At 43.8% G+C, this 26170-nt stretch overlaps 1 protein-coding gene across 1 annotated transcript in view; it reads right to left on the bottom strand.

Moving 5' to 3' along the window:
- The window catches only part of LZTR1 (leucine zipper like post translational regulator 1), a 38193-nt gene that overhangs the window by 6040 nt on the left and 5983 nt on the right, over positions 1-26170 (bottom strand). The window contains exons 9-16 of the mRNA XM_064471722.1: positions 25584-25785; positions 9453-9563; positions 8540-8632; positions 7512-7607; positions 6253-6436; positions 3890-4059; positions 1847-2003; positions 260-386 (exon numbers count right to left, since the gene is read on the bottom strand). Coding sequence (XP_064327792.1) covers positions 260-386; positions 1847-2003; positions 3890-4059; positions 6253-6436; positions 7512-7607; positions 8540-8632; positions 9453-9563; positions 25584-25785 — 1140 coding nt within the window. The remainder of the gene's footprint in view (positions 1-259; positions 387-1846; positions 2004-3889; positions 4060-6252; positions 6437-7511; positions 7608-8539; positions 8633-9452; positions 9564-25583; positions 25786-26170) is intronic.

Raw genomic sequence — 26170 nt, 5'->3', positions numbered from 1 at the left:
GTGCAGCTTCTTACACATCACCCAGAGAATCACTACAGTTTTAATTTCCTCCTATCTTTCCCTGCTGGGCATCAAATTGAAAAAAATATTTAATCACTGTTGCTTAAAGGCTTATTACACTCATTGAGCAAAGCTGCATCTCATGCGGATAAGAAGCTCCTCCTCGTCTTCTAAGAAAGAGCAAGCTGACCCACAGACTGCACAGCGCTGAACTTTACACGTACAGTGTTTGTTATAGTTTTAGTAAACAGCGACTCACCTGGAGCGGGCCGCCAGGATTGCTTTATGGGCTGGCCGTGGGTGGCCATCTAACAGGAGGGTGATATCACAGAATTCAGTCCCAGCTCCTTCTAGGTAAGCCTTCATGTCCTGAATTAAAGATGTTCCTGAAAGTTAACATAATGAAATAGGTAAAGACACGACAGTTCCAGGTGACCTGGTACTATCAAACTAATATATGGGCAAGGCAGAGCTCCAGCCCCTCCTTCCTTTGGGACCCTTGGGGTGAGTGGGAGGCAAGCCCTTCCTCATAATCCTGGAGCAAAATGAGCTTCATCCTTCCCCATCACAATCCATTACCTCCTGCCCATCTCAGAAACAAACCTGGCAGCTCTGCTTTCAAGCTGCTGACAGCAAACACCGGCAGTGGCCACATCGAAAGCTGTTCTCTATAGATAAAGAAATCTGATTTTTCTCCACCCTTTTCTTCTCATTTCCAACTGCCAGGAATATAAAATTTTGTCTCTTGATGGAAAAGCTTTCCCCAATCCTCAGTAAAGGCTTCTTTTATCCAACATTTTAATTAACCTTTGAAAATACATAGAGCATATTCAAGTCTGATTCAAATTCACTCATGTTTTCAAAGTTCATCTTTCAATTTTTTTGATGTTTGGGCCTCTCGCACTGCCCCAGCTATGCCACCTTCCCGGGCAGTGTGCCTCTCTCCTCCCTGGGACAAATGCCAGCCAAAGGCCTTCTACTTGACCTTCCAGGACCGGCTTCCCCATCTTTTTCACCAGTCCCAAGTTCTTTTTGTGCAGTATTCCAGATCAATACTGGCAATGCCTCGGAATTTTGTGGCCTCAGCAAATTTCAATATTACATTCCTTTTTTTGTGTGTGTTGGGATGATAAAATCTTGAACAAGGCTAGTCCCAAATCAGTCCTTGATGAATTCTGCAATAGAATTGTAGATCAAACCTTCTCCTTCCAGCACAGTCACAGAATGAAAACTACAGACATGACCATTAGTACAGGATATTCATCTTCTCAAAGTCTTCTCCTCCCTATCTTCTCTTCCTTTCTTCCAGAAACTTTTCTTTGTCTTGGTTAATTTTCCATGGTCTTTTCCCTCTCCCTCTCTCTCCCCATCTCTCTCACAATAAGGTCTACCTTGTCAGCACTGGCTTACTCACAGGATTTTCTCCCTTAACCTTGCTCCTTCCTCAGCGAAAACCTACGAGCAGACCAATGCTCCCACCCAGCTTTGTTACCTTCTAGTCCGCTTAAACAGAATGTCCACTGCCTCTTCTTCGAATCATTCTTTACACCCTTCCTTCTGCCTCTTCGCTGTCTGAACAAAACCAGGATATTTTATTGCAAGAACACCACTATATTTAACATGACCTCTTCTCGTGTATTTTGATGGGGTAATGTTCTGACTGCAGCTCACTGGAAGAGGAACCGGCACACCCTGTCTTAGTCTGGGAAACAGCCTAAGCACAGTTATACCAACTGGAGAATCCGTGGTCTGCAGTGGTCTACTTCCTAGGCTATTTCCTAGACTAAACAAACCATTAGCAAAGCCAAACCAGCACAACTAATAACTTTATAAAGCATAAAGTTACCGATGTCAAGCGGCTGATCAGAATGTGTTCGAACAGGAGGTTGCTGTTTTCTCCGTACAATTTCCACTATGAGGGATGAAGAAAGATGCTCAAACTCCTTCATCATTATTACCTGATTAAAATGTGATTCCTTCACCACAAAGTTCAGGCAATGTTCCTTAAAAAAACCCAAACAGAATATTAATAAAAAATTACAATTTGCTGAATAAAGTCATCCTACAGCATCACATAAATGTTACCATGTTGCATGTGTAAACAACCACCCTTTTCTTATGACCCTCCACATGGATCCTGCAGCTGGAACTATCAATGATCTCCTTACTAAGTGACCATTTAGGCTCCTACTTGAACAGGAAATTCAGGACAATTCTAAGCATCTAGAAAAATCTGACTAAGAAATAATAACAAGGAAAGCATTAATTGTCTCCCATCCAGCTGCTCTGAAGACTTCTAAAATAGGGATCTCGAGAGACGCTGAAAACCTCACGGAGCTAACTAGGATTGGTTGCTATCTCACGGTAATTCTTTATACAATCAGATACCAAAAGTTAATTAGAAGGGTGAAGAGATCTTAACTCTTAACACTATACGTTAAGGGTACAAATAGTTTGCAGGATTTCCTTGTGTGGGTTTTGCCTTAACCTTTTCTGTAAAGGCTGCACAGTCTGACAGAGGTCTTGTAGGTTCTTGTATGACAAACCTGCTAGAAAAATAAATGTGGTGGAGAGGGGACAAATGAACCAGACCTAACACTGAACAGTGAAAGGGACAAAAAACAGCACTCCATTTGCCAGTGTGAACCAAGGCTTTCCCTTAGAACACTTTCATAAGCAAAAAACCATAATCTATACCGGCTCACCATAAGGTGAGCACAAAATTCACCCAATGAATAATTACTACTGTCCATTTTCTGCCAAGTTATTTCACCTGGGATCCACAGGAATCTGTCCAGGACCCATCTGTAAAACGTTTTAAACAATGACTAGGACACCAGAAAGAGCAGCCCTCTGCAGATGGCACCCACCCACGAGGACTAACGCGCACTTGAGAAGACAGGATGCCAACTCAGGGTGATCCTGACCAAATGGACTTGTGAGGAAGGGCTCCATCCCCCTGCTGGTAGCGAAGGCAGGCGGAGGTAGCTGGCTGATCTGAAATTATTGGCACCAGATCCACCAATGCTGAGATACTTGCTTGAGCTTCTGGGCAGCTAATGGCATCATGGTCCTACGCACCAAAGACTGTGCCAGCATTTATAACCTTGCTGCTGACCCTGCTGCTGTCCTCCTGAATGCCTTTCTTTTGCCCAAATCCAGTGCATAAAGAGTGCCTGAAGAAGTGCTGGTGCATACTGGTTTGTCTAACCCCACTCTGCTTGCACCCATCAGCTACAGGGCCAACTGATGTGCACAGGCTGCTCAAACAGGCATTGCATGATCTTGGACTTGGGCGGAGGAGCTTTTTCTCTGCAGCTTTAAGCAGAGTCGGCTCTGGCCAGTGTTGGTGGGAACCTGACCATCACAGCAAATCGCGGTCTGAAGCCTAGGGGTATCAACTCTGTCATGACTTTCAGCAAACGCCTAGAAGCCCATGTCCCACTACACAGAGATGAAGAATCGCAGACACATTTCGTTTTTCAGTAGAGCGTTTTTCAGATCAAAGGCATGAGAAGAGAATTCAGTTTTTCATCAGACCAGGTAAAAGAACGTGTTTGCGCTCTCTGTATAAAACAGTGGGACCAGAAAATGCACTGGTTCCATCTTGCAGCAGTGAGAGTGAACTCAGGAAAAGCCAAAGGCAGTCTGCCCTTTTTACATCCTACGGGGCAGAAAAAACCCTACGTAATATTAATGAGCAACTGACATGGCTCATGCTGACAAACGGACAATCCACTCTAATGTAACTCCAGCAACTATAATTATCGGAAAGAACTGAATTTGCAAAAGCTGATAGCTTTTGCTATAGCTTTTGCAAAGCATTAATTACATCAATTTCGTTTTTTTTAATTTCTTATCAGTTACTTTGTATGCAAAATGTGATTACCTTTAGCTGATCCAGCTGAAGCTTGTTAGCATTTTCACACACAATGAGCACATTCTGCAGATCTACGGATGCTTCGATATATTGAAGGCAGAGCTGTTCCAGTCGAGAGAGCTTGAAGTTTAAGGCCAGCTTGTATACGTCCATAATAAGTAACACATCCTGCACATGACCTGAAATTACAAGAGATAAAAATGATGGAGAGCTTGCAGAACAAAAAGAGAAGCTTTTCTCAAAGTATTTTTTACATCAACTTGAGGTTTTGGAATGGCAGAATGGGCGATTTGAGTGTTTTTATAGAGAAAAAAAATTCCATTGCTGGTTAGACAAAATCTGAATTGATACTAAAAAAGGAGCTTCAAAACTGAGGCATGAAAGATCCATCCCAAAAGATCTTTTGGACAAAGATCATGTGACAATCTGGATCACAATTTTTTAAGACCCTCAAGAGAAAGTGAAGTCTCTAAAAACACTGACAAGCTCCAAAGCTAGCAGCCCGATTTTCCGAAGTGCTCAGCGGCTAACAGCTCTGCTGAAGTCCTTGGGTTTTATGCAGTATTAGCAACCAGCTCCCTGATTTTGCCAGACCCTTATGAAGGCACCCAGTGCCCGCGTGTGTGTACAGACCTGAGGCTAGTCTAGGAGAGAGGGCTAAGTAAGAGAGGGGCAGTGGGGACCCTCATAGGCCACTGCAATGGGGCTACTGGGACACCAACTCAAAGAATAACCCTCCACAGGCTTTGCTTTCCTCACAGGAGGTATCGGGCCATCTTCTCTAAGTACTTTTCGACATAGAAAAGCCTTCTTGCATGTCACGTGCTTCCCCTGTGCCTAATCAGGAAAATCCCATTTGATAAGCATGCCCAATTCTATGAACTCAGCCTCTGGATGGATCCCCCAGGTGCTGCCCTCTGAACCGAGAGAAGCAACTAGGAATACAAACGGCCAGGACGGGGCTGTCGGAGGATCCCAGCAGACAGGTAAGCACCGGGGGAACGTTTGTTGGGCTGGGGAGAAAGGCAGCAGGCTGCCTGGGAAGCCTGTAACACAGGGGAGAGTTCAGTGTGATAACCGATTCTTTGGCCTGATCCTGCCCTGTGGTGAGCACGCCGAGGATCAGGGAACCTACCGGGAGCAGGACCTGGCAATGTCGGCAGACACCAATGAGAAGGTTCCCATGTCCCCATCAATCAGGCTTGCTCTCAGACACGCCACCTCGCAAGGAAAGCCTTGAGACAACTGCATACAAATTATTATTTTCCTAAGAATTACCTTTTATAGAAAGGAAAGATCCTGGACTGAAACTGAAGCAAAGCTTGCAGCATTAGGACAGACACACCTCACTTTAAACGGCTGTGCCACGTGGCTGCGGCCTCCCCAGCCCCACCGGCTGGAGTTCCCCCTGCGTATCCAGATGGACTCCCACAGCCCAACAGACCTCGTCACTCAAACAAGGCCTGGAGTTAGATTTGCTGTGTGAGAGCTGGGAGACCCCTGGCTATCACCTCTCAGCCTCCAACTCTTTTTAACTTGGGGATCGTCAATGAATGCATTGAATGGATTTTTCCTTTCTTGAGGCATTCCTTTGGACTGGCATTTTGAAGAGATGATAAATACTGGCTAGCTCTGCCTTTCTGTGCGGGCTCAGTTTGCAATGGATCAAAACAATACCAGAAAAAGGAAATAATCCCAGAATCCCAGGTTGGGAGGGACCTCAGGGATCATCTAGTTCAGCCTTCCTAGGAACAGCAGAGTCTAAACAAGATGGCCCAGCACCCTGTCCAGACGACTCTTGAAGGTGCCCAACGAGTCAACCCCGTCTCTGCGGAGATTATTCCAGTGGTGACTGTCCTCAGTGTGAACAATTTCCCTCTGGTGTCCAATCGGAATCTCCCCAAGAGCAACTTGGGTCCATTCGCCCTTGTCCTCTCCATGGGACTCCTTGTAAAAAGGGAGTCTCCATCTCCTTTGTAGCTGCCCCTTAAGTACTGGTACATTGTAATGAGATCCCCTCTGAGCCTCCTTTTCTCAAGGCTGAAATAAGCCAACCAAGGATACGTGGTATTTCCAGGCAGGCTGCTGTAACGTTCAAAATACCATGACATTTTTGGTTGGGTGGGTGGGTGGGTTTTATTACACCTTTTGGAAAGATCGAGAAACTGCTTTTCCTTGATGTTTGAAAAGAATTAGGAGAAAACAAAATGCTATTAGCACGCTTTGATAGAAATCTTCTATTTTTATCATCTCAGGTAAGTAATTAAGTGCTTAGAGCAGGATTGATCATCTGCAAATGCTAGATCCTGCTCTGTATCAAAAGAAGTGTTTGCTCCCCAGTTGCCAGTATTTTTCTTAACCTGCTGTCCTACCTTTGCGAGGGTATTTTATTTTATCCGTATATAGAAACTGCATGAGCACCTCGAAGGGTTGTGCCTCAGCCTCTCGGATGGGCACTTCCAGCAGCGGCTGCAGGCGGCACAACTTGACATTCCCACCAATCCCATCCTTCTGAGACGTCGCGTGCCCCTCATCGTCAAGATCTTGCTTCGATTTCTGAGACAGAAAAAACACTCAACGCAGGAACAAGGTTGTGTCACACACCTTATTATCAAACCAGAGGAAAGATCCTTCTCATTTACTGCACAATCTCAAGACCCGAGATCTCATTATCTTCAAGATAATAAGAAATTCTTATGCCTTAGACACACTGTTCCATATCCTGTGACAAACACGGACCAGAACAACTATGAGCTCCTGGATGAAGCTCAAAAGCAGGACCTCAGTAAAAGGGAGGGATGAATTCCACCAAGCTCACATTTTGCCCTCAGCAGGAACAGCATCTCTCCTTGGAGAAGGAAGATGTAAGAGCAGGTACGACAGGCCCCCGTGCCTTGCAAAGTCAGTGCTCAAAGTGCTCACAGAAGTATTTTAAGCCACTGTCACTTTCAAGTTTCACTTTGACAGCTCTTCCCTACTGTCTTTTCCAGTGAAGACGGAGGGCTGTGGGGTGGCAAAGCAATTAACTAAGGGGCAACGAGGTATCCATATGCCTTACTGCAGGTTGTGTGCCAGCACTTCCTTTAGAGCAATAAAATGGTTGCTGCTGAAAAGCTCTAAGTAGTGAAAATCAAAAGACAATGAACCATGGGCACCAGACCTTCAGCTCCAGAAAAAAATCAGGAAGTACTAAGGTAAAGGGAACAGAGCCAGCCCTGACACCTCAACGCTGCCTTCTCTCTAATCTGTCTTATCTTGCAGGCCATCCCCGATGCCACACAGCCTTTCCCTCCCCAGAGGGAGGGGTACACATACCTCCCCAGGGGTATTCCACAAGATTAGAACTTAGACAGCTACGAGAGCTCCCAAGAACCATACCGCCAAATCCAGACAACTGGATTAACCTTGGCTCCTCCATGTTATGCTCGTCACCTGGCCTGATATACATCCAGTAGCTTGTGTTAATACTAATTATCCTCTTTATTTACTTGCCTGAGAGCACCTTAGCATCAGACACTACTGGTCCTACATCTGTCTCGGCAGATACTACCTTTTCCCTAACAAACTTATTTCTGAAACTGGGTAGAATAAGCATTACCTTGCCACAAGACACTTTTTCTAAAACCCTCACCTGTTTCAACCTCTCCCTAGCTTGTATAATTTTCTTTTTCAGCCACTTGCAGCGAGCTGTAACAATTGCGGTGTGCCCTCGGACTCGTTCTTCCTTCTGTCAAAGGCAAAGGAATAACGCATATTAAACTTTTACTCCCAAATCACATGGTGGTGGCATATGGCAGAAGTCATAGAAACCTGGGCTGAACTCCAGGTTACTATACATTTAGTTTAAGTTACAGTCAAAGGCACCCTTGCATCTGCTCTGCACATCCACATGAAATTCAACACCCGTCTTCCCTAAAGGCTAATGGCAAACATCGTTTGGAAAGAGTCTTTGTTACATTCACAGAGTGGAAGCTGTTGTGTAGGTTCAGTGCCACAGATATTGTTTCTTATTGTTGCATCTGATTTTGGTTTAATTTTCTCTTTTCAAAACAACAGTATGTTTGCTCTTCATAATCCACCTCATCCGTTGTTGGAGATCTGTTATCTGATCTCTGCAAAGCCTTTCTAACTTTTATTTTTGCAAAAGGAACGCAGGTAAGTTCAGATTTCTCACATTTTTCTTCAGAAAACATGTTCTTTTTAAAATTTTATAATTGTTTTTGTTACTACAGAATCATTCCCCTGCACTGCTTATCATCCTATTTTATTTCAGTAATTAAAAGTGGCTCTTGAAATGATACATGGATCTGCAAACCGCTGACCTGCTTTTTGCAGGAGCCATTGGGACCTCGGAGTACAGAGGTTGTAATTTTCACAGTGCAACTATACAGAATGTGTGCTGATAAATTCAGGCTATGTCTCAGTGATCCACAGAGCTTCTCAGTTTAAAAGTTTCTTCTCCTCTGCACCTTTATAAATTTATCTGGATTAGTGGAACTTACTAAACCAGACAGACATCATTTTCACCAGTGACACTACTCTTAAAACTTCATTCACAGGGCTTCTGGCACAATCAGCCTCCTCTTTGCTTTTTCCTAGCAAACATGCTGCACACGCACTAACGCCCCTGTCGGCACCTTTTCAATAACTTCTACTCACCTCTCCCAAAACAAACTCCAAGTCACTGAACTGCCTGTTTTCCCACAGCCTTCCATAATCTTCATGTAGAGTGCATTTAGGGTAACAAGAAAACTAAAAAAAAAAAAACAAAAACAAAAAACAAACCCCACAGAAGACAGAATTCATTGCAAACAGCTATATCCAGAAGCACTGTGGTTACATATACCATCACTGGATTTTTCTTATTAACTTGACCTCAGTGTTGTATATAAAGTAGAACATAACTACCAAACTGAGCACGTGCATGGGCTTCCTCCATGGTGAGGGCAATGAAGATAACCCAGACTAACAGGCAAGAAATGTCTCTCATCACTACTTGCAGATTTCGGGATTTGGTGGCTTGGAGCCTCACCTGCTCTCAGGACTTGTCTGAGGGTCCCGTGCAATAAAAACAAACTTGAGTGTAGGGGGGAGACCTGGTGTGACTATATTGGAATTTAAAATTCCCACAGTTACTGGGGGTGGGAGTCGGGGTGCTGCAGGAAGACAAAACTTCAGTACAAAATGCTCTGACCCAGGAATGCTGAACCTGACAGGACATGAAGAGGAACAGCCAATTTTCAATTAAACATCCTGGCCAATCCTGTCTGATACACTTCTCAATAATTTGTCACAATAAGTTGTCATGATCTCTGTTATGACTTAAAAAGGCACTGGAGACCTTGGCTGTACCAAAGTGCCTGTCCAGATGACATATCTCAAAAGATTTCAAACATATACATTAATCTTTGGCAGCTGAATCTGAAATGCAAAGCCTTCTTGCAGGAAGAATGCGAAACAAAAGCCATCAAGCTCACAGTGAGCCAAACCAGAAACTCCGCCGTGCGGAGACGGCGAGAAGGATTCACGCAGAATTGGTGGGGACGTCTGAGTGCATTTATCAGTGAATTACCTGGAACCTGTACATTTCTCCACTTCTAATGTTATTGTCCACTGTGCCACCAAAGATGTACATGGCATCGGAGATAACAGCTGCAGCGTGGAAGAGTCTCCCACTGGGTAACTAGGGAAAGGAAAGGACAAAATAGGTGAGGGAATAAATAAAAGCGTCTTTTTTTTTTCCTCCCGCGTAAATGGTCCCACAACAGATCAACAGTGAGAAGGGAAAATCAGTGGAGTCTGAAGCGACACAAACACTCGGATACTAACACCAACATTTATTATACTGTAGGATTGTTACCTAGTATATCTAGAACATACTTTCCAGTCACATTTAAAACCACCTCTTCACTGCACCTTCTAATCAGAACGGTATATACACAGGGCTCTACACACCACGAGTTACAAAATACATCATATACCAAACTCAGACTCAAAGCTAAGTTTTACATAGAAAAATAAAACACACTTCTAGAAATAAACAGACGCAAATGTGATCACTATGCAAACTAAGAGCTTATTCTGAATATTGTCGGGAACTTGAAAGGTAGATGATCATCTATCCCAGCAGGATACTGAACTCCAGGCTTGTAAACACGTGCCTTCCCCACAGCTTGCTGGGGCTGCACCATCTGGCTAAGGAGCCCCTCCAGCAACGCCAGACTCTGCACAGAAGCCCGAAGCTGGAGACGTTTACAGAGCTGGCGCCACGGAGTGAAGACTCTTTTCTCCATCATGCCAGGCAACAAAAAATAAAGCCACCCCATGCTGCACGAAGCTCCAGCTATTTATAGGGCTGAGGGATCGCACCATCCCATGCAACACACACTTCACCTCGGAATTACAAAATCGGATGATTTCTGAAGCGGGAAGGAGTCACTGCAAGTCAAAGCCACAGTGACCCTCCTGCGCGGGACAGACCCCATCATTTTTACCTTTTTATTCGGAGGTTACACAAAAGGTATCTGATCAAATTAGCATATCTCACTGAGACATCTCACATAAAGTCTTCAAGTGGTGAAGGTAACTTAATTTTTTTTTCCTAGTTTGATCAGGCTTGATTTGTATTCCAGACGGCAAATCTCATTAAATCTTTGCCTACAAAATAAAAAGCCCTCCGGTATAAGAAATCTTCTCTTCTGGTACATATTTATAGACACCACTCAAGTAAACTCAGACATGAAACAAGATTGTGTTTATCTGGAGATCCGTATTTTCCAGGAAACCATGCTGACTGGCATTTTTCCTTACCACCAAATTATCCCTTTTACCACAGCATCACACAACGGTCTCATTTAGCTTGTTACTCACCAGACTTTCCCTGACTTTGTCTTTTCTTCAGACTACAGATTTTAAGGATACAATCCCCCACGCAGTAACTAGGAACTTTTTTTTTTTTTTTTTTTTGCCTCTCTCAGAGGTACAAACCACAGATCTGGTCACCTTAAAATGCATGTTCAGCTGCACCAGTCTAACAAGCAATCCAGGCTCCTCTGGATAAATAAGGTACCTTCTGTCTCCAGCATACTTCATGGATATTTTATCAAAGAAACTTTAAACTTGGTGCTAATAAATACTGTAATGTGAAGATTATGGAATAATATTGATCTATTAGTACATTCCTGCTGGGCCCCTGTTTGATACCGTTCTGAAAGAGGATGAGATTACTGTCAAATATAATCTATTTTATATGGCCTCTATTTGTTCTTAGTAATAATCTCATCAATTAAATAAGATGCACCTACTGAAAAAATCAAACATAGTATAGTAGTTTAAAAATACATTAGTGACCTTTATCAACTGGACCTCCAACCTCATCCCAAAATATGAAGTTGGCTTGCCAAGACCTACTTCCACACTACAGGCAGGCTGATACTAGCTGTATTGTATTATCTTTCTTACAACTGACTCTCAAGCCAAAAACAACAAAAATTAACTACTCTGTCGGAGATCAAATGCAGGCCACCTGGTTTATACGTATTCAGGTCACCTTCCCTGCCTTTTTTTTCTTAAATAAATAACACTTTAGCTTCGGTTTTAATTGAAATAATTCTCAGTATTCTCTAGTAGTTGCTTTAAAAAGCAGCCATTGTATTTAACAACCATGGTTTTTTCAAACAAAAACACTTCCAGCATTTTCACAATTGGTGCCAGAAAGGAAACATGAATCATCTGAATATTTAACCAAGTAACACCATACTTGCTAGTCACATCATATTTAACTCAAATGATCTGTAAGGAATGTTATAACGATGATTTTTAGTTCATAACAGTTGGTACCAGAGTGGTCAAGGAACCAGAGCGTTGCCACTTACTAGTAACTTAAAGCAAGCAAACAACCCTCCCTCTTTAAATACATGTAAAGAAATGTAAAATATGGAAGAATAGCCCAGAAAAAGGAAGGCCAAATACAGCTCATCAAAACATTGTGCAGCTGAAGGTTTCAGGTTATTTGTTTTGCTGAATCAGAATAGCAGAATTCAAGCCAGCACAACCCCTCACCCGGTGACCGCAGCCCTGCCAGGCTGGGAGGTACTGATGCCACCTTTGAGGAGAACAACACTCTGCCCTCCCAGGACCCAGGCTTTGGCCAGAGGGAAAATCTGGCCCAGTGTAAAACCAAGGGAGCTCGGTCCTCAAGAAGAAAATATTCAGGGGAGAGGGGGAAGGTTACTAGAGCTCAGGAGTATAAACAGGTGGAGAGAGACACGCTGGGCTCCATGTTCCTCACCCACCAATGCCAGACGCCAAAACCCTGCCCTATCTTGAATTCTAGCTGCTGAATATGCTCAACCCAGGTACAGTTTATATGGAACAGATATGAAATAATATCCCTGGTACTAGTCACACAGTCAAATCTGATTTGATAAAACCCCAAGAAGGTCAGTTCATGCAAAGGTGGGACCTGAGTCAAAGTCTATAATAGAGCAAACCCGTCTAAAACCTGAAAGGCCAGTATCAAGCACTACAGAGCTGCAGCCACTGGGTCACATTCCTCAGAGAGAGACAGAAAGAGCATAGAAACCCTGATTTTCAACACACAATCACTCTACTACAAATAATTGCATAGGTAGAGAAAGTTGCACCATGTTTCTTCCTGTCCAAGCTATTTGTAGTACTTGGCCTGAATCTTCCTTGCTGCAATTTAAGCATTAATCACATTAACTCCTGCCCCAGAAACTAGGCATCTCCAGCTCTTCCAGCTTTTCAGTGGGGTCACTTGCTGATTGCTCTTACAGCTTTCCTGTGAATTCTCCCGACGGTCCGCACATTTGTTCTCCATCCATCTGCACAAGTGAAGAATTATTACTAGTTGCAGTTCATTAGAACTGCCTTAGACGATGAGTGTATCACTTGTGAGTGACTCCCTGCTCACGACACTATAAGCCAAGGTCACAGTCAGGAACCCCTGCATTCAGGGGCACAAAGTCAGCGCAGGGCGAATGTGAAACCAAGCCTTTGTTTTGCAGTGTAACACATTTATCCTAAGGTCTGCCTTTTACAAGCACAGTCTAACCAACTGTCCCACATCCTGCTTGTGACACAGGAATGTGCTGGTCATCCTCATTCTAGAGTTGGCAAAGAGGCTCAAAGAAATTGTATTAATCTTCTGAGATCATAAAGAAAGACTACAGTAGAATAACAGCATGTGCACAGTCTGCAGGACATCTCTCAGCTGCCTAAAATTTTAAGGTTATTCTGGTACTTTCTGCATTCTAAGTACGCCTGCTAGGGCTCTGAATCTGACACGGAGAAGTACAGAACTCTGCTTAAGAGCTCCCAGGTAATGAACACACACTTCATGCTACGAATCCGTCAGTGGTTTCTTTGGACAGTTTTGGTCTGATGTCCTCTTGCCCTCTTTTCTCCTGGTGTTTCACCGTGTCAAGTTCCAAAGTGATGACGGCAGTGAGGGCACTGTCCTTTTGCAGTCCCATGAAACTCTGTTTAGACCTGGCCATGTTCTAAATTGCTAAAAGTCAGCGCTCTCTTCCTGCTCTTACTGTTTCACTTGAAGCTAAAATCTTCAGAGTCATCTGTGTTGGTCTATCCTTTGGTCCTAACCCATGAGCTCCCGACTGGCTCACCACCCATCCCAAGGCAAAGCTTTGCATGGAGACGACCCCTTTGCCTCACCTTCCCAACCTGTCCTTCTGGTCGTGTGGGCTATCTCACCATGGCCGACAGGGTCACAGCTCTGCAACTGTGCACAACCTTCTAATTCCTCCTGCCTCCTAAGCCACTTGTGTTTGTGTAGAGGTAGCTCAGATGGGCTGTTTTCACAAGGGGGGAACAAGAGCCTTCCCAATCCTGTTGTCCACCAGATGCTTCCTTCCACGCCTTCACCTCTCTTCAGATGATGGCAACCCTTCCCTGAGGTACCCTAGCAAAAATATTCCATGTAACAAGGTGAGAATTGCACTCAGGGTTATAGCGATGAACAGAGCCATCACACCGCAGAGCCAGGCCTGTGTTAGGTATGCTTAATGATAAAGGCATACCAATATATTACCGGTAAAGTCCTCCTGGTATAATAACAGCTGCTACCTAAAACCAGCACTGTGCAAACATAACTTGAGCCTGGCAGGTGAGATAATCTGTGCAAAACTGTACTCCTGATTTGCAATAACCGTAATTTCAGTAAGGGTTTCTGCTGGTGCAACTCCAGACGGTCGCACGTGAATCCAAAGGGCTATCGTTCTTGTCAGTCCCTGTGCACACAAGAATGCTGAAAATCCCAGGGTAAGAGGCACTGCCGGTCCCAATGCACTTGTCAGCTCTAGACGCTATACTTATCTCCCAATCACCGTGATCTCCTTACTTTATTAGCAGTGCCTGACAAAAAGAATTTTAGATTCAGTCCTGACACCTCTGATGATCCGGACTGGCACCTCTCTCCAAGATATACTGCCCTGCTTCATCCATTGAAGTGTTTTCCTTATTTAAGGTTAATGAGATTTGCTGAGGCTCTCTTCAACCTGGAATCTTTGCTTTCAAAAGCAGATCTCACCAGTCACCTTTGCTTCCCTTTCAGTATACCCCTCCACACTGCCAGCATGATTCAAACCATTATTTTAAAAATTCAAGTATTTCAGAAGTCCTTTTTTGTTTTCTTTTTGCATTTCTTGCACTCAAAACTCACTCCGTATCCTGTCTAGACAGCAAAATTGAGTTTGTCCTGTGATGCTCATCAGGGTTCTGATTTGACTTACAAAGCTGTGCATTGATGTTGCTTCTCCCTGTGCTAGAGCGCCTAGCAATCATTCAAATAGTTGAGATTGCAGCCCAGAGCATCATCTCTGGGGCTGATTCCACATACTTAAAAATAAATGTAGTTAAACCAGTGCAAACCCCTATATACACTCATTCATTTAAATTATAACCTCACCAGGAATACATTCAGCCTCACCTGAAGTCCTTAATAAATTAAGTTGATCAGTGTAGAAGTAAAATTAAACCGAATTAATAATTTACACTCAGGGGTCAATACTAGTTTTCCATGTGCAGAGTCAAGGCTTAAATGGTTCTTAGATTACAGTTTAAGCTGAAATGGCACAAGATAAATTTCAAGGAGAGAAAAAAGGAGTGGAGGAGAAAAAGTATCTACAAGGCTGGAATTTATTTCTCTCTCCTGGAATAAATTTAATTTGCATTTTTGAAGCCTTTTTCACTTCAAAGTGTTTCTTTATTTACATCTGAGTCTGCTGTGGGTGGTTCTTTAATTGTTGTTATGCTGAAATCTAAACCAAATACATCCTGAGATTTTTTTAAACCACGTTTTGACAAGGGCAAGGAGGGAACTTTTTCCGGGGCAGATACTCTCTCAGCCACTTCTGGATTGGACACCTGGTTACGAGATTTAAAAACAACAGTGTGTAAAAGTATAGACAGGAGGCACGAGAGACTGCACACGGAGCAGGAGTCCTCCCGTGGCTGAAGCTCCAAAATATTGTGCCCGTGTATCCAGAACATTCAGAATCAGTCCAGAGAAACCACCACGGTCTCGTCTGGGGCCCATGACTGTGACTGAACAATTTAACATTTTAGTTGTGCAGTTTCCTTACGTTTTTTTGCCATGACAGAGGTGCACTGCAATTAAACTTTTAGGCGCTAATTGCTTTTTGTCTGCCCTCTTCCTCCCATGGCTCTTCATGAGAAGCGGGGTTTGTTTACTGCGAGGAGGAAGAATGCAGATCATGGACAAAGACGGCAACGAGGCGATATCCGTCAGCTATTCCTACAGGCTGAGGCAGACTTCCCACGTTTTGGCTTGATGAAAAAACAGGGCAGATGGATCACCACAAAGAGACAACCTGTACTTTATGTCAAAGCTGACTAACACATTTGGAAGACGATGAAGTAAAACGTTTTCTACAGCTGATAGTTACAGCACGGCGTGACGGCAGGCAACGTGCGCAGAGCTAACACGGCCGCTGCTGCTCCACCAGCAAGCCATGCGCCCCTCAAGGGCCAAGCTCTCGCTGGCCCTCTTCATGGGCCAGCTGCAACTCTCCCGTACCTCTGCCAGAGATCTGGGTCAGTTACAAAAATGTGACTCTCTTGTAGTGAGATTCATTCTCTTGGCTGCAAAGAATATATGAGCTGTACTATTATTGCAGGCTGTGACTGCTTGTGTTGTTTTCACTGTTTATCGTTTACCTCTTCTTCAATTCTCAAAAGCATTTCTAACATGTTTTCAGTGCTTTTTCAGACTGAGATTTCAACACTATGTGCAATATTAAGAAATGGCTGAAATCAAACACGCTGCAGTTGTTTAAATGCTCTTCCTTCTCATTCCCTCAGCTTCTCAGAAGCCTTCCTATATTTACAGACTAAATTTATTATTGTGCAAATTTTAACCCTCCTCACCCTCGCATATGAATGAGTAGACATGAAGGAAGCTGACCGTTGCCCTGAACTCCAGCGCCAGTGAAGATGCGATCAGATCTAGGAACACTGATGAGCCTTTCTATCCTCCAATACCACTAAAAACTCTAAGACCAAGTGAAATAAAAAGACCTAAAGCCAACAAACAAACCTGGTGAACCAACATAACCTAAAAGGTTAAAAAACCCAACACCCTATTCTTCCTCTAACTGGAAGAAAACCATAAGCTCCAACAGGTCCAAATGAGATGACACTACTGGTAGCTGTTTATACTCAAGAGATGCCACTACGCCATTGTACCAGGCAACAGCATAAAATCCTCAAACAGATGGGTAGACAGAGCTTTGGATATTCATTAAGTTCAAGGAGGTTTAAGGATTTAAAATGTTTTCACATGCTCGGTGCAGAAAATCTATACGCTTTTCAGACAAAATTGGAACAGACATTTTAGAGTGAGCTTCAAGACACAGAGCTCTGCCAATGAACAAAGAAGGAGAAGGCAAATGCTGAAGGGCTTTGTCAAGCCTTTCCTTAGACAGTGATTCCTTTCAGATTATGGCGATGGACTCACCTCTCCTAGCTTAGGGCTGTAGGTACCTGAGAGTAGACAAAAGTGCTGTTTATAATCCATGAAGCGCCTCTTACTTTTAAAAATCCAGCATGATACACACCTAGGAACACACCTTGGGCAAAGGCTTCTTTCACCGGTAAGGAGCAGCATCCAGCTAGCCATAGGCCAGCCAATCACACCTCTGTCCCCAGACGGTTATGGAGCAAATCCTCCTGGAAGCTATTGCTGCCACATGGAGGAGGTGACTGGGAACAGTCAGCAAGGACTTACCAAGGATAAATTTTTCCTGACTAATCTGATCATCTCCCACAAGGAATGGCTTCACAGATTAGAGGAGGGCACCGCCTTCTCAGCAAGTCTGTGGTTGATACCAAATTGTCTGAAGCGGTTGAAACACCGGAGGCTGCTGTTCAAAAGGACTTATCTAAGCTGGAAAAACAGGCTGATGGGCATCTCGTGAAGTTCAGCCAAGGCAAATGCAAAGTCCTGCCTCCGGGACAGAGTAATTCCTTGCACTGATACAGGCTGGGGACTGGCTGTCTAGAAAGCAGCTCTTGAGATAAAAACCTGGAAGTCCTGGTGGACAGCAAAGCTGAGCAGCAGTCAGCATTGTTATCCTGCAGTAAGGCCAACAGCGTCCTCAGCTGGAGCAGCAAAAGGGTAGCCAGCAGATTGAGGGAAAGGATTTTTCCTCCTCTATTCAGCACTTGTAAGACCACATCTGAAGTACTCTGCCTTTTGGGCTCCCCAGTACAAGAAAGGCATGGACCTACTGGAACAACGCCAGTTCAGGGCTACCAACATGATCAGGGCTTGGAGCACACGATGCATGACAGAAGAAAAGGCAAAGGAGGTACCTCACTGTCTGCAGCTACCTAAGGAGGAGCGCAGAGAAGACAGAGCCACTCTTCTGAAAAGAGCCCAGTGGAAAGACAGGAGGCAACAGACGTAAGTTAGAACACGAGAAATTCTGATTCGGTATGGAGGGAAGGTATCCTTTGCCATGATAATGGACAAACACAGAAGAGGCTGTTGGATCTCTATCCCCAGGGGCGGACTGGGCAAGACCCTGAGCAGCCTGCCCTAAGCAGACCTGCTCTGAGCACGAGGTTAGACTCGAGCCCTCTGGAGGTCCTTGCCAACCTACCTGCTTTTGTCACTCTAAGATTTCCTATTCTTTAAACACTTCAGGTCTGGAAGCCCAGTTTACCTTCCTTTATGATGGAAATGTAATTTATGTCTAAGATCAAAATTTAGCCTTTTCTTTCCCCCTCTTATTTTCCTGATTGTACCATACAAGAATAGAGGGAATTTAAAAATCTATCACAGATACCTGGAAGGGACCTCATTAAAGGCTATTTCCACTCCTCTGCCCCAAGCAGCATCAACAATATCTATGTCATTCCTGAGAGAGGTTCATCTAGCCTGGTCTGAAAGACTTCCAGGAGTAGAGACTACTCATGAAATCTTCAACAGCGCTCTACTGTTAGCAAGTCGAAAACATGTTGTCTGCAATGTATTTCTTGAGGTCATTGTAACTGTGCTGCCAACATAAGTTCATCATTTAGAGCTTAACAGTGGTGTAAAGCAGAAGATCACCTCAGTAAGTGCCACATCCTCATGCGAAGTAGTTAACACAGCAGAGGGGCTGCCATGGATGGTGGTGGAGGACAGAAAGATGAAGACCATGATGAAAAAACCTACAACACAGGACAAATCACTAGATACAAAAGCAACATCATAAATATGAATGAGTTTGTTGTGATATCAGGTCTTCTAGAGATTTTGCAGTTCTGGTTGTGGTAAGGAATCGGGGATGGGACAGTGGACATCATTTGATATTCCGCTCTACACTGAAGATGAGATTTTTTCCATTTGACATTCACCAGAGAATACAGCATGGGAACAGGGCGGTTAATTCTTTACAGTGACATTCAAACACGTGCTGTTATCACTGCAAAAGTCAGAATATAAGACAATATGTGACTTATTTACAGACTACTGTATTAATAGTAAACTCTCTTTCCTTTAAAATAATTTTAATGTATCAGTTGCAAATTTAAAAAGTAGTGTTAATGTATAAACCATCAGAGGATTAGGCACAGCTTAAAAAGCAAGTACTGCCAAATCCAATGAACGAGTCTCAAAGGATCATACACTGAAATCTAACAACAGATGACAAAAGTCAAGTGATCAACCATTTACTTCTTTTTGGCACCATGTTGTGTATTCAAAAGTCAAATTACCATAATAGTACTTTTGGGATCTTAATCTGACTTCCCACATAAAACAACCTACAAGACTCCCTTGAAGTGGTACTGAAATGGAACCTTTCTTTTAGGAAAACTATCTTTTTAGAAAATACCAAATTCTCATTTAGAAGTAGAGAACAATCTAACAAAAAGTTCTGATAAAATGTTCCAATGAATCATTACCTTCATTCTTTACAATTCTTAAACTTTTATTTCCTTCTCTTTCTTAGTCTGAATATTTCTGGTTTCAACTTCAAGCCACTGGATCTTGCTTTGTCTTTTAGAGGATTAAAAAGTCTCTCTTCCCCAGGTAGGCCAGTGAAGAATTAATTTCCTAAACCTTCCCTAAAAGAGACTATGCTTCACAGCTGGTCACTGTTTCCCAACCTCTAATCGTCTTCATCATTTTCAGATTTATTCTCTGAATAACCTCCTTGATTTGTGAACACAAGATGGCGAGATATTATACTGGAAGATCTATCTAATAAACACAGGCGTAATGTATTTATGTTACTAAATGACACTACCCTTTGTCAGATTCTGGAGCCAAGAATATCATCAGTGCTTCCAGCCATTTGACATTACAGGGAGCTTGTCTCAGATACCCACAATGACTAAAGTTTTTAAGTCATTGTTTCCAGGGACACTGTATGGGAAACTATGAACACAGACCACACACCCTGTTCTCAGACGCATTCCTTTACATACATACTGAAATACGTATCGTTTGTGCCCACCTTAAGAAGAAATCCAAATCACTCTGAGTGGACTGTTATTTTAATGATTAATTGGCAAAATTCTGGACAACTTGGAAATATTAGGGGAAAGCTGTGATCTTCTGTTTTCGTTCAAGGTCGCTGACAAAATTTTATAGCAATGCACCTACAAGAACCACTCTCTAAAGGACCTAAGGAGAGAAACTACTCCTCATTCAAAACCATACTTCATATCCTCCAGTTATCCAACCTTATACTCACTTAATGTGAGTCATGTTAATACTGTATTGCTCTAATGTCTTACCAGTAAGCGAGCTACAGAAATATATTCCTTCTGCCTGTCACCCCAAAACACCTGCATTTTGCTTTCTCTGGGAGAATTCTGTAATAGCACATAATACACACCCCTCAGAAAGGATATGAATGTAGACCTGACAAGCAGAAATTGAGCTGTGCAACAATCTTAACTACAGTTATTCTGATAACCAGGTTTTTATAAATACTAACATTTTCAGAATGTCTCTCTCCAGCTTACTGAGCACAAACTTGCAAAGGTCACTGGTGTGAAGATCCTAAATTTTTAAAATATATTTTCTAAAAAGGATGCAAGTCTGAACACTACATATTATTTATAAACATAAAAAGTATCAGTCTTCTCTTTGGACTGTGAAATGCTAATTTTTATCTCTCCTAGCAGAGCGTGATACCCTGACAACTACGCTCACCACATCTGAAGGCAGATCTTGTTATGGGCCTCACTGCAGGAATTTGGGGGTTTGTTCACATAATAACGTTTCTTTTGCCTGAAGATACCTCAGCGGGTGTAACTGATCTCTGCACAGGGAGACCGTGGCAGGCTCATCCACAGTAGGATGAGTAAGTCCTTTTAATCCTTCTTAGCTGCCCACAAACCACGTCACTGTAATCCATCTGAAGAAATCCAGAACTGTGCTCAAAGCAAGCCAGAGAAGGTTACCGACACATTAACCTCCCTTTTTGCTTATTAAAAGAAAAATTAAGAGCTTTGAAAGTCAGACATTTTTATTGCTCTTGGCTTTGAAAGGCCTAGCTGTGAGACTAAAATGTTTCAAGGGCCATGTTTTAAACATTTCTCAGGAAAAACAGATTGCTCGCTAGTACCTGCGGTCACTGGTGAGATGATGCTAACTCGCCTGGTAACAGGGCAGCGACCCACAGACGTTTTAAGCACTGACCTTCTTTAAGCATGGCGAGGAAGGAGACTTTCCTCCTCTTCCTACGATACCCTGTCCTCTGTGAGGCAGTGGCTGTCTCCAGACATCACTTTCGATTCTGTGTGATTGTGTCCACAATGGTTGTGCACCCCTCCCAGGCCTCGAGCTCCTCTGCCATTCCCTGCAACACACTCCTCTGCTGTAGCACAAACCATGACTGCTGCGGGCACGCCTCTGTCTGTCTGTCTGTCGGCAAGCAACTCTGAGAGATGGGGTATTTTCCCTCATATTGCCTGCTGATTTTTTATGCTGTTCCAACCTTCTTCAGAAAGCCAAGGATATTTTGCACTCAATAGGAAAACTCAAGGCCAATAAGGAAATAGGGAAATACACTTAAATTATTCTAAAATCTTCCAATGGTCCTGTGTAAAGGAAACCCAGCACCTCAGGCAGCTTTGGCAGTGTTATGCAGGCAGGCATGGACTCGGATGTGATGCTCCTCCAGCTGCCTTAGAATCATCTAACAGTAAAGACAGAGCACTGCTCTGTGTGCTCTCTAAAATATATATGTACCCATATTATAGCATCAAGATGGAAGCACGAGGAGCTACGGATTGCAGTTGTGTAGTTCAGAAAGCATGTCTTGATTTTCATTTTGGGGGTATCCTAAGAGCGTAAAATAGGAGTTCCTGGTTTATTTTTGAAGTACTGACCTTTTCCACTTCAGTCTCCCCTCTTCTACTGCTTAAACCATTTTCCCACCCTCCAGGCCACAGCGAGACACTCTCGACAATGTGGAGAACAGGTCCGTCGCCAGGCTTGTTTCCAGTTTTGCACCACCTGTTTCCCCAAAACGCAGAAAACACAAGCCTGTCTCAGTGCACCTACAGCACCTGATACTTGATTGCTGCTTGTCCTCAATAACTGCTTCTACGACCTTCCTGGCACTCACCCTGCGCCACCATTATTAGTGCTCAAATTGTGCCACCTTCTCCACGTTAAAACCTCGGGACTCCTCAGTCAGTGACTCATCACCTTCCACTCCCACTACAGGGTAGCGGGGGCAAATAGCATTTCCACCTGACAGCCTACTGCTATTACTGGCATGCGTAGGTCTGAAAGTCCAAGTCACCACCTGGGTCACTCTGAAAAGCTTCTCAAGGCTGGCTTAGCCTTAGTTCAGAGACTGGAATGGCAGCAGTCACTCTCCTTCAGCATGAGAAATTGCTTTTGCACTGTAAGAATCACTACTCAATTAAAAGCAAAATCAGCACCAAGCCTTCCTTCTTATTTTGGACTCTGGAGGTTTTACCCACTCAGGGCTAAGCGTCCAAAAGAAGAAATAAATAAGGACATTCATCACCTGATGATAAGTACAGAAGTTAACCTAGCTACAGTGCTGCTAAGCAAAGTTGTAATGCAGCATGTCTAAGATAATACAACATAATACAGAAAAATACAAGAAGAGCACAGGCAATATAATCCATCCATTAGAAAAACTAAAAAACCCCCAACTCTGTTGAAAGCCAAGACAGATAATTCTGCTGCACATTAACAGAGGTCACCATCACTCCACACACAAGCAGAATTCTTCAAGTGCTGAGATAGCACTGCACTCATTGTCTTCTACTTTGTTTCAACTTAATGTAAATAATTTTGTTCACAGGTATGGATAAGAAAGGGAATTTCAAGTTCAGAGTGTCCTGGCAATAGGACTGTATAACATTCACTGCCACTGCTAAAAGTAATTGCCAAAAGCTCATAGAAACGTCAGGAAAACAATCCTGAGAAATCATCCAGTTATTACTCCAGAACACACAAAATCATCTAAGCCTTACTTAAAACACCAAAAGCCTCTCAGATCTTGCAGTTAATCAGTCTTTTAAGAAAATTTACTATCACGTGTTTCCACAGTGCTTCAATCGCGCTTCCCATTTCTAGGAAACTAGTCTCTAGATGCTGTAACTGTGGAAGAAACTCCAAAATACAACACACGCGACCAGCAGACAGACACCTGCCTGGGATTACAGGCAGCCCAAGAAAAGAAATATGAAACACGAAGACAAATTTAGCGGGGGGTAAGTCAGGCAATAATGCTGTTTTACAACACTGTCAGGAGCACTTTTGCCCCGAAAGCAATATGCAATTGTATCACGAAGAACTAATGACTGAGGAAGCCTGAAGTGTCAAATGATAACGTTGGTAGGAACAGAACAGAACCTACATTCCTGAAGGCAACTGTATCTTTAAGAAGTTGGAGATGCAGTTTTATCAATTTCATGTGAAAATAAATCAGCTTTGTAAAGCATAAAATAGGCTACCATTAAATACTTTGGGCAAATAATTTTTCAAAATGAGGCCCACGCACACCATTAATTTAAGAGCAGTGCAAACGGCATTCTCCCACCCATCAAATGCTGAGTTGTGCGTCTTTGAAACAAACTCAAATCCAGTGCCACAGTCAAGGATGTGAGTACCTCTGTCATATCAATTCTGGCAAAATTAGTAAATCTGCATTTCATCCTGATTCACGTAATATCCATCTCTTCGAGGTATAACCTTAATCTCTGCAGTTCTCTGTACAGCACACGAACATCAAGCATTTCCTCCCCACAGATCAGCTAACACACTCTAAACCTGCCATTAAATCAGCCAAAGTAGCTGAACGTGGCTTAAGGTAAAATCTATTAAAATTAATAAATACAGTCAACATAACCATTCTAAATGATGACACCAAGCTGAGCAGAGCAGCTGACATGCCAGAAGGACGGGATGTCATCCAGAGAGACCTGGACAAGCTGGAGAGGTGGGTCTGTGGGACCCTCGAGAGGTTCAACAAGGCCAAGCACAAGGCCCCGCGCCCAGGTCGGGGCCGCGCCCGCTACCAGCCCAGGCTGGGGGATGGAGGGGTGGGGAGCAGCCCTAAGGAGAAGGACTTGGGGGTGCTGCTGGGTGAAAAGCTGCACACGAGCCAACAATGTGCTCTTGCAGCCCAGAAGCCGGCCGTGCCCGGGGCTGCATCCCCGGCAGCGCGGGCAGCGGGGCGAGGGAGGGGGTCCTGCCCCCCTGCCCCGCTCTGTGAGACCCCCCTGCAGCGCCGCCTCCAGCTCGGGGCTCCTCAGCGCGGGACAGACACGGGGCTGTGGGAGCGGGGCCAGAGGGGGCACAGAAATGCTCCGGGGGCTGGAGCCCCCCTGCTGCGAGGCCGGGCTGGGAGAGCTGGGGTTGTGCAGGCTGGGGATGAGAAGGCTGTGGGGAGACCTTATTGCGGCCTCCCAGCGCTTAAAGGGGGCTGTGGGAAGGGTGGGGGTGACCTCTTTAGCAAGGGCTGCTGTGACAGGACAAGGGGTGGTGGTTTTAACCTAAAAGAGGGGAGATTCAGACTGGATATAGGAAAAATTTTTTACAGTGAGGGTGGTGAAACCGTGTCCCAGGTTGCCCCGAGAGGTGGTCGATGCCCCATCCCTGGGAACATTCCAGGCCAGGCTGGACGGGGCTCTGAGCAACCTGATCTGGGTGAAGATGTCCCTGCTCAGGGCAGGGGGCTGGACTGGATGGCCTCTAAAGGTCCCTTCCGACCCAAACCATTCTGTGATTCTAAACCCAGGAAATACACATATTAGTGCAGGCTTCAAAAAACCTACGTTTTTGTGCATTCTGGGAATGATCAGAGCCCACTGAAACCGCATTTACTGAAATGTGAACTGACATGTGTACTGACACCATGCAAACCCTCAGCACTCCAACCTGAAACACCAGGTTATCCCACAGGTGGCACCAATGAGCGTGCTACGAAAAAAATATTGACATTTTATCACACAACCACTGCATTGTAATGAGTGGCCCAAAAGAAACACATTAACAGGTTCATCATCTTTTTTTTTTAATATTTTCTCATTTGGGATGTTACTTGGCCCTCGGTCATCTACTGCCTGTTCATGTAAAGAACCTATGTTTTTTAATTTATGTACCTTATTAACGCAAATATGCTCAAAAAACCCATTTCTGAGCCTCCCTATGATCTCTATTATTATTATTATAAAGTCATACCTTTAGAAGCAAACACTTTACACTTGACTGAAAGGGAAATGCTATTCTGTATAATTACAGAATTCATACAATTTTACGCACACAGGCATTGTTACAGCGAAACAATGAAAACCTCGTCTAGGTTTGAATTCTGCTTCGAGAGCATCACGCAGCCAACCACACAACCACTGCTCCGCTCAGTGAATTCATTCCTAATCTTTGTCAGGTAATGACTGACTCAAAACTTGAGTTACAAGTGTTTTATGGTATTTCTTTAAACAGTACTAACCAAAGTTTTAAATGTGTAAACACTGACTCATTTTTAAAGACTGCTGCCCACAGTATTTCAGCTGCTTAACCAGTGGTGGGAAGGAGCTATTACCATTTAAATAAAAGCCAAGGTCCTTGTCAAAAACATGTCCATAGCTCGGCAGCGAAAATGAGTCAAAAAACCCCCAGAGCATAAAAGGGAAAAACAAGAGCCGAAGGTTTTACCTCACTGTCTGGGCTGGGCTGGATAACTTCCCAGGTCTGAGAGTCCACGTCGTAGCAGTGGAGCTCATTGGGCAGCGTGTTGTCTGCAGCACCACCAAACACGTAGAGGTGCCGGTCGAATGCAACCATTGTGTGGCCGTATCTCCGTTGTGGAGGAGGAGGGGAACCTCGAAGTAAGTGCTCGGTGGGAATTCGCGTCCAACTGTGGCATTAGAAATGAAACAGTGTATTTTTTTTACGATTCTTTTCTGCAAAGTAAGTTTTCTAACTCCCACATGGTAAGAATAAAGAAGAGCTCTGTTACAGTAGTTACTGAACCTGCATGAGCACAGACAGTGACTAATCCTGCAGATTTCTCAGAGGCCTATGTCAGCTCTGCGTTGCTAATCTTCTAACTGAAAATGTGATAAAGGCAATGTGGTTCCATAACCCAGATGTATTTATAGAAACCCCAGCAGCTCAAAGACAGCAACTTGCGAAGGAATCAGTGACCTATTATCACACATTTTAATAGCTGACCCTTCCAAGGAAAGGGCACCATTCCAATACCGTATGCCATGTGGATAAGGCATCGCCTACCCCCTCTG

The sequence above is a fragment of the Phalacrocorax carbo genome, chromosome 23, assembly GCF_963921805.1.
Source record: "Phalacrocorax carbo chromosome 23, bPhaCar2.1, whole genome shotgun sequence".
NCBI classification, from domain to species: domain Eukaryota; kingdom Metazoa; phylum Chordata; class Aves; order Suliformes; family Phalacrocoracidae; genus Phalacrocorax; species Phalacrocorax carbo.
This window is presented reverse-complemented; position numbering and strand designations above follow the sequence as displayed.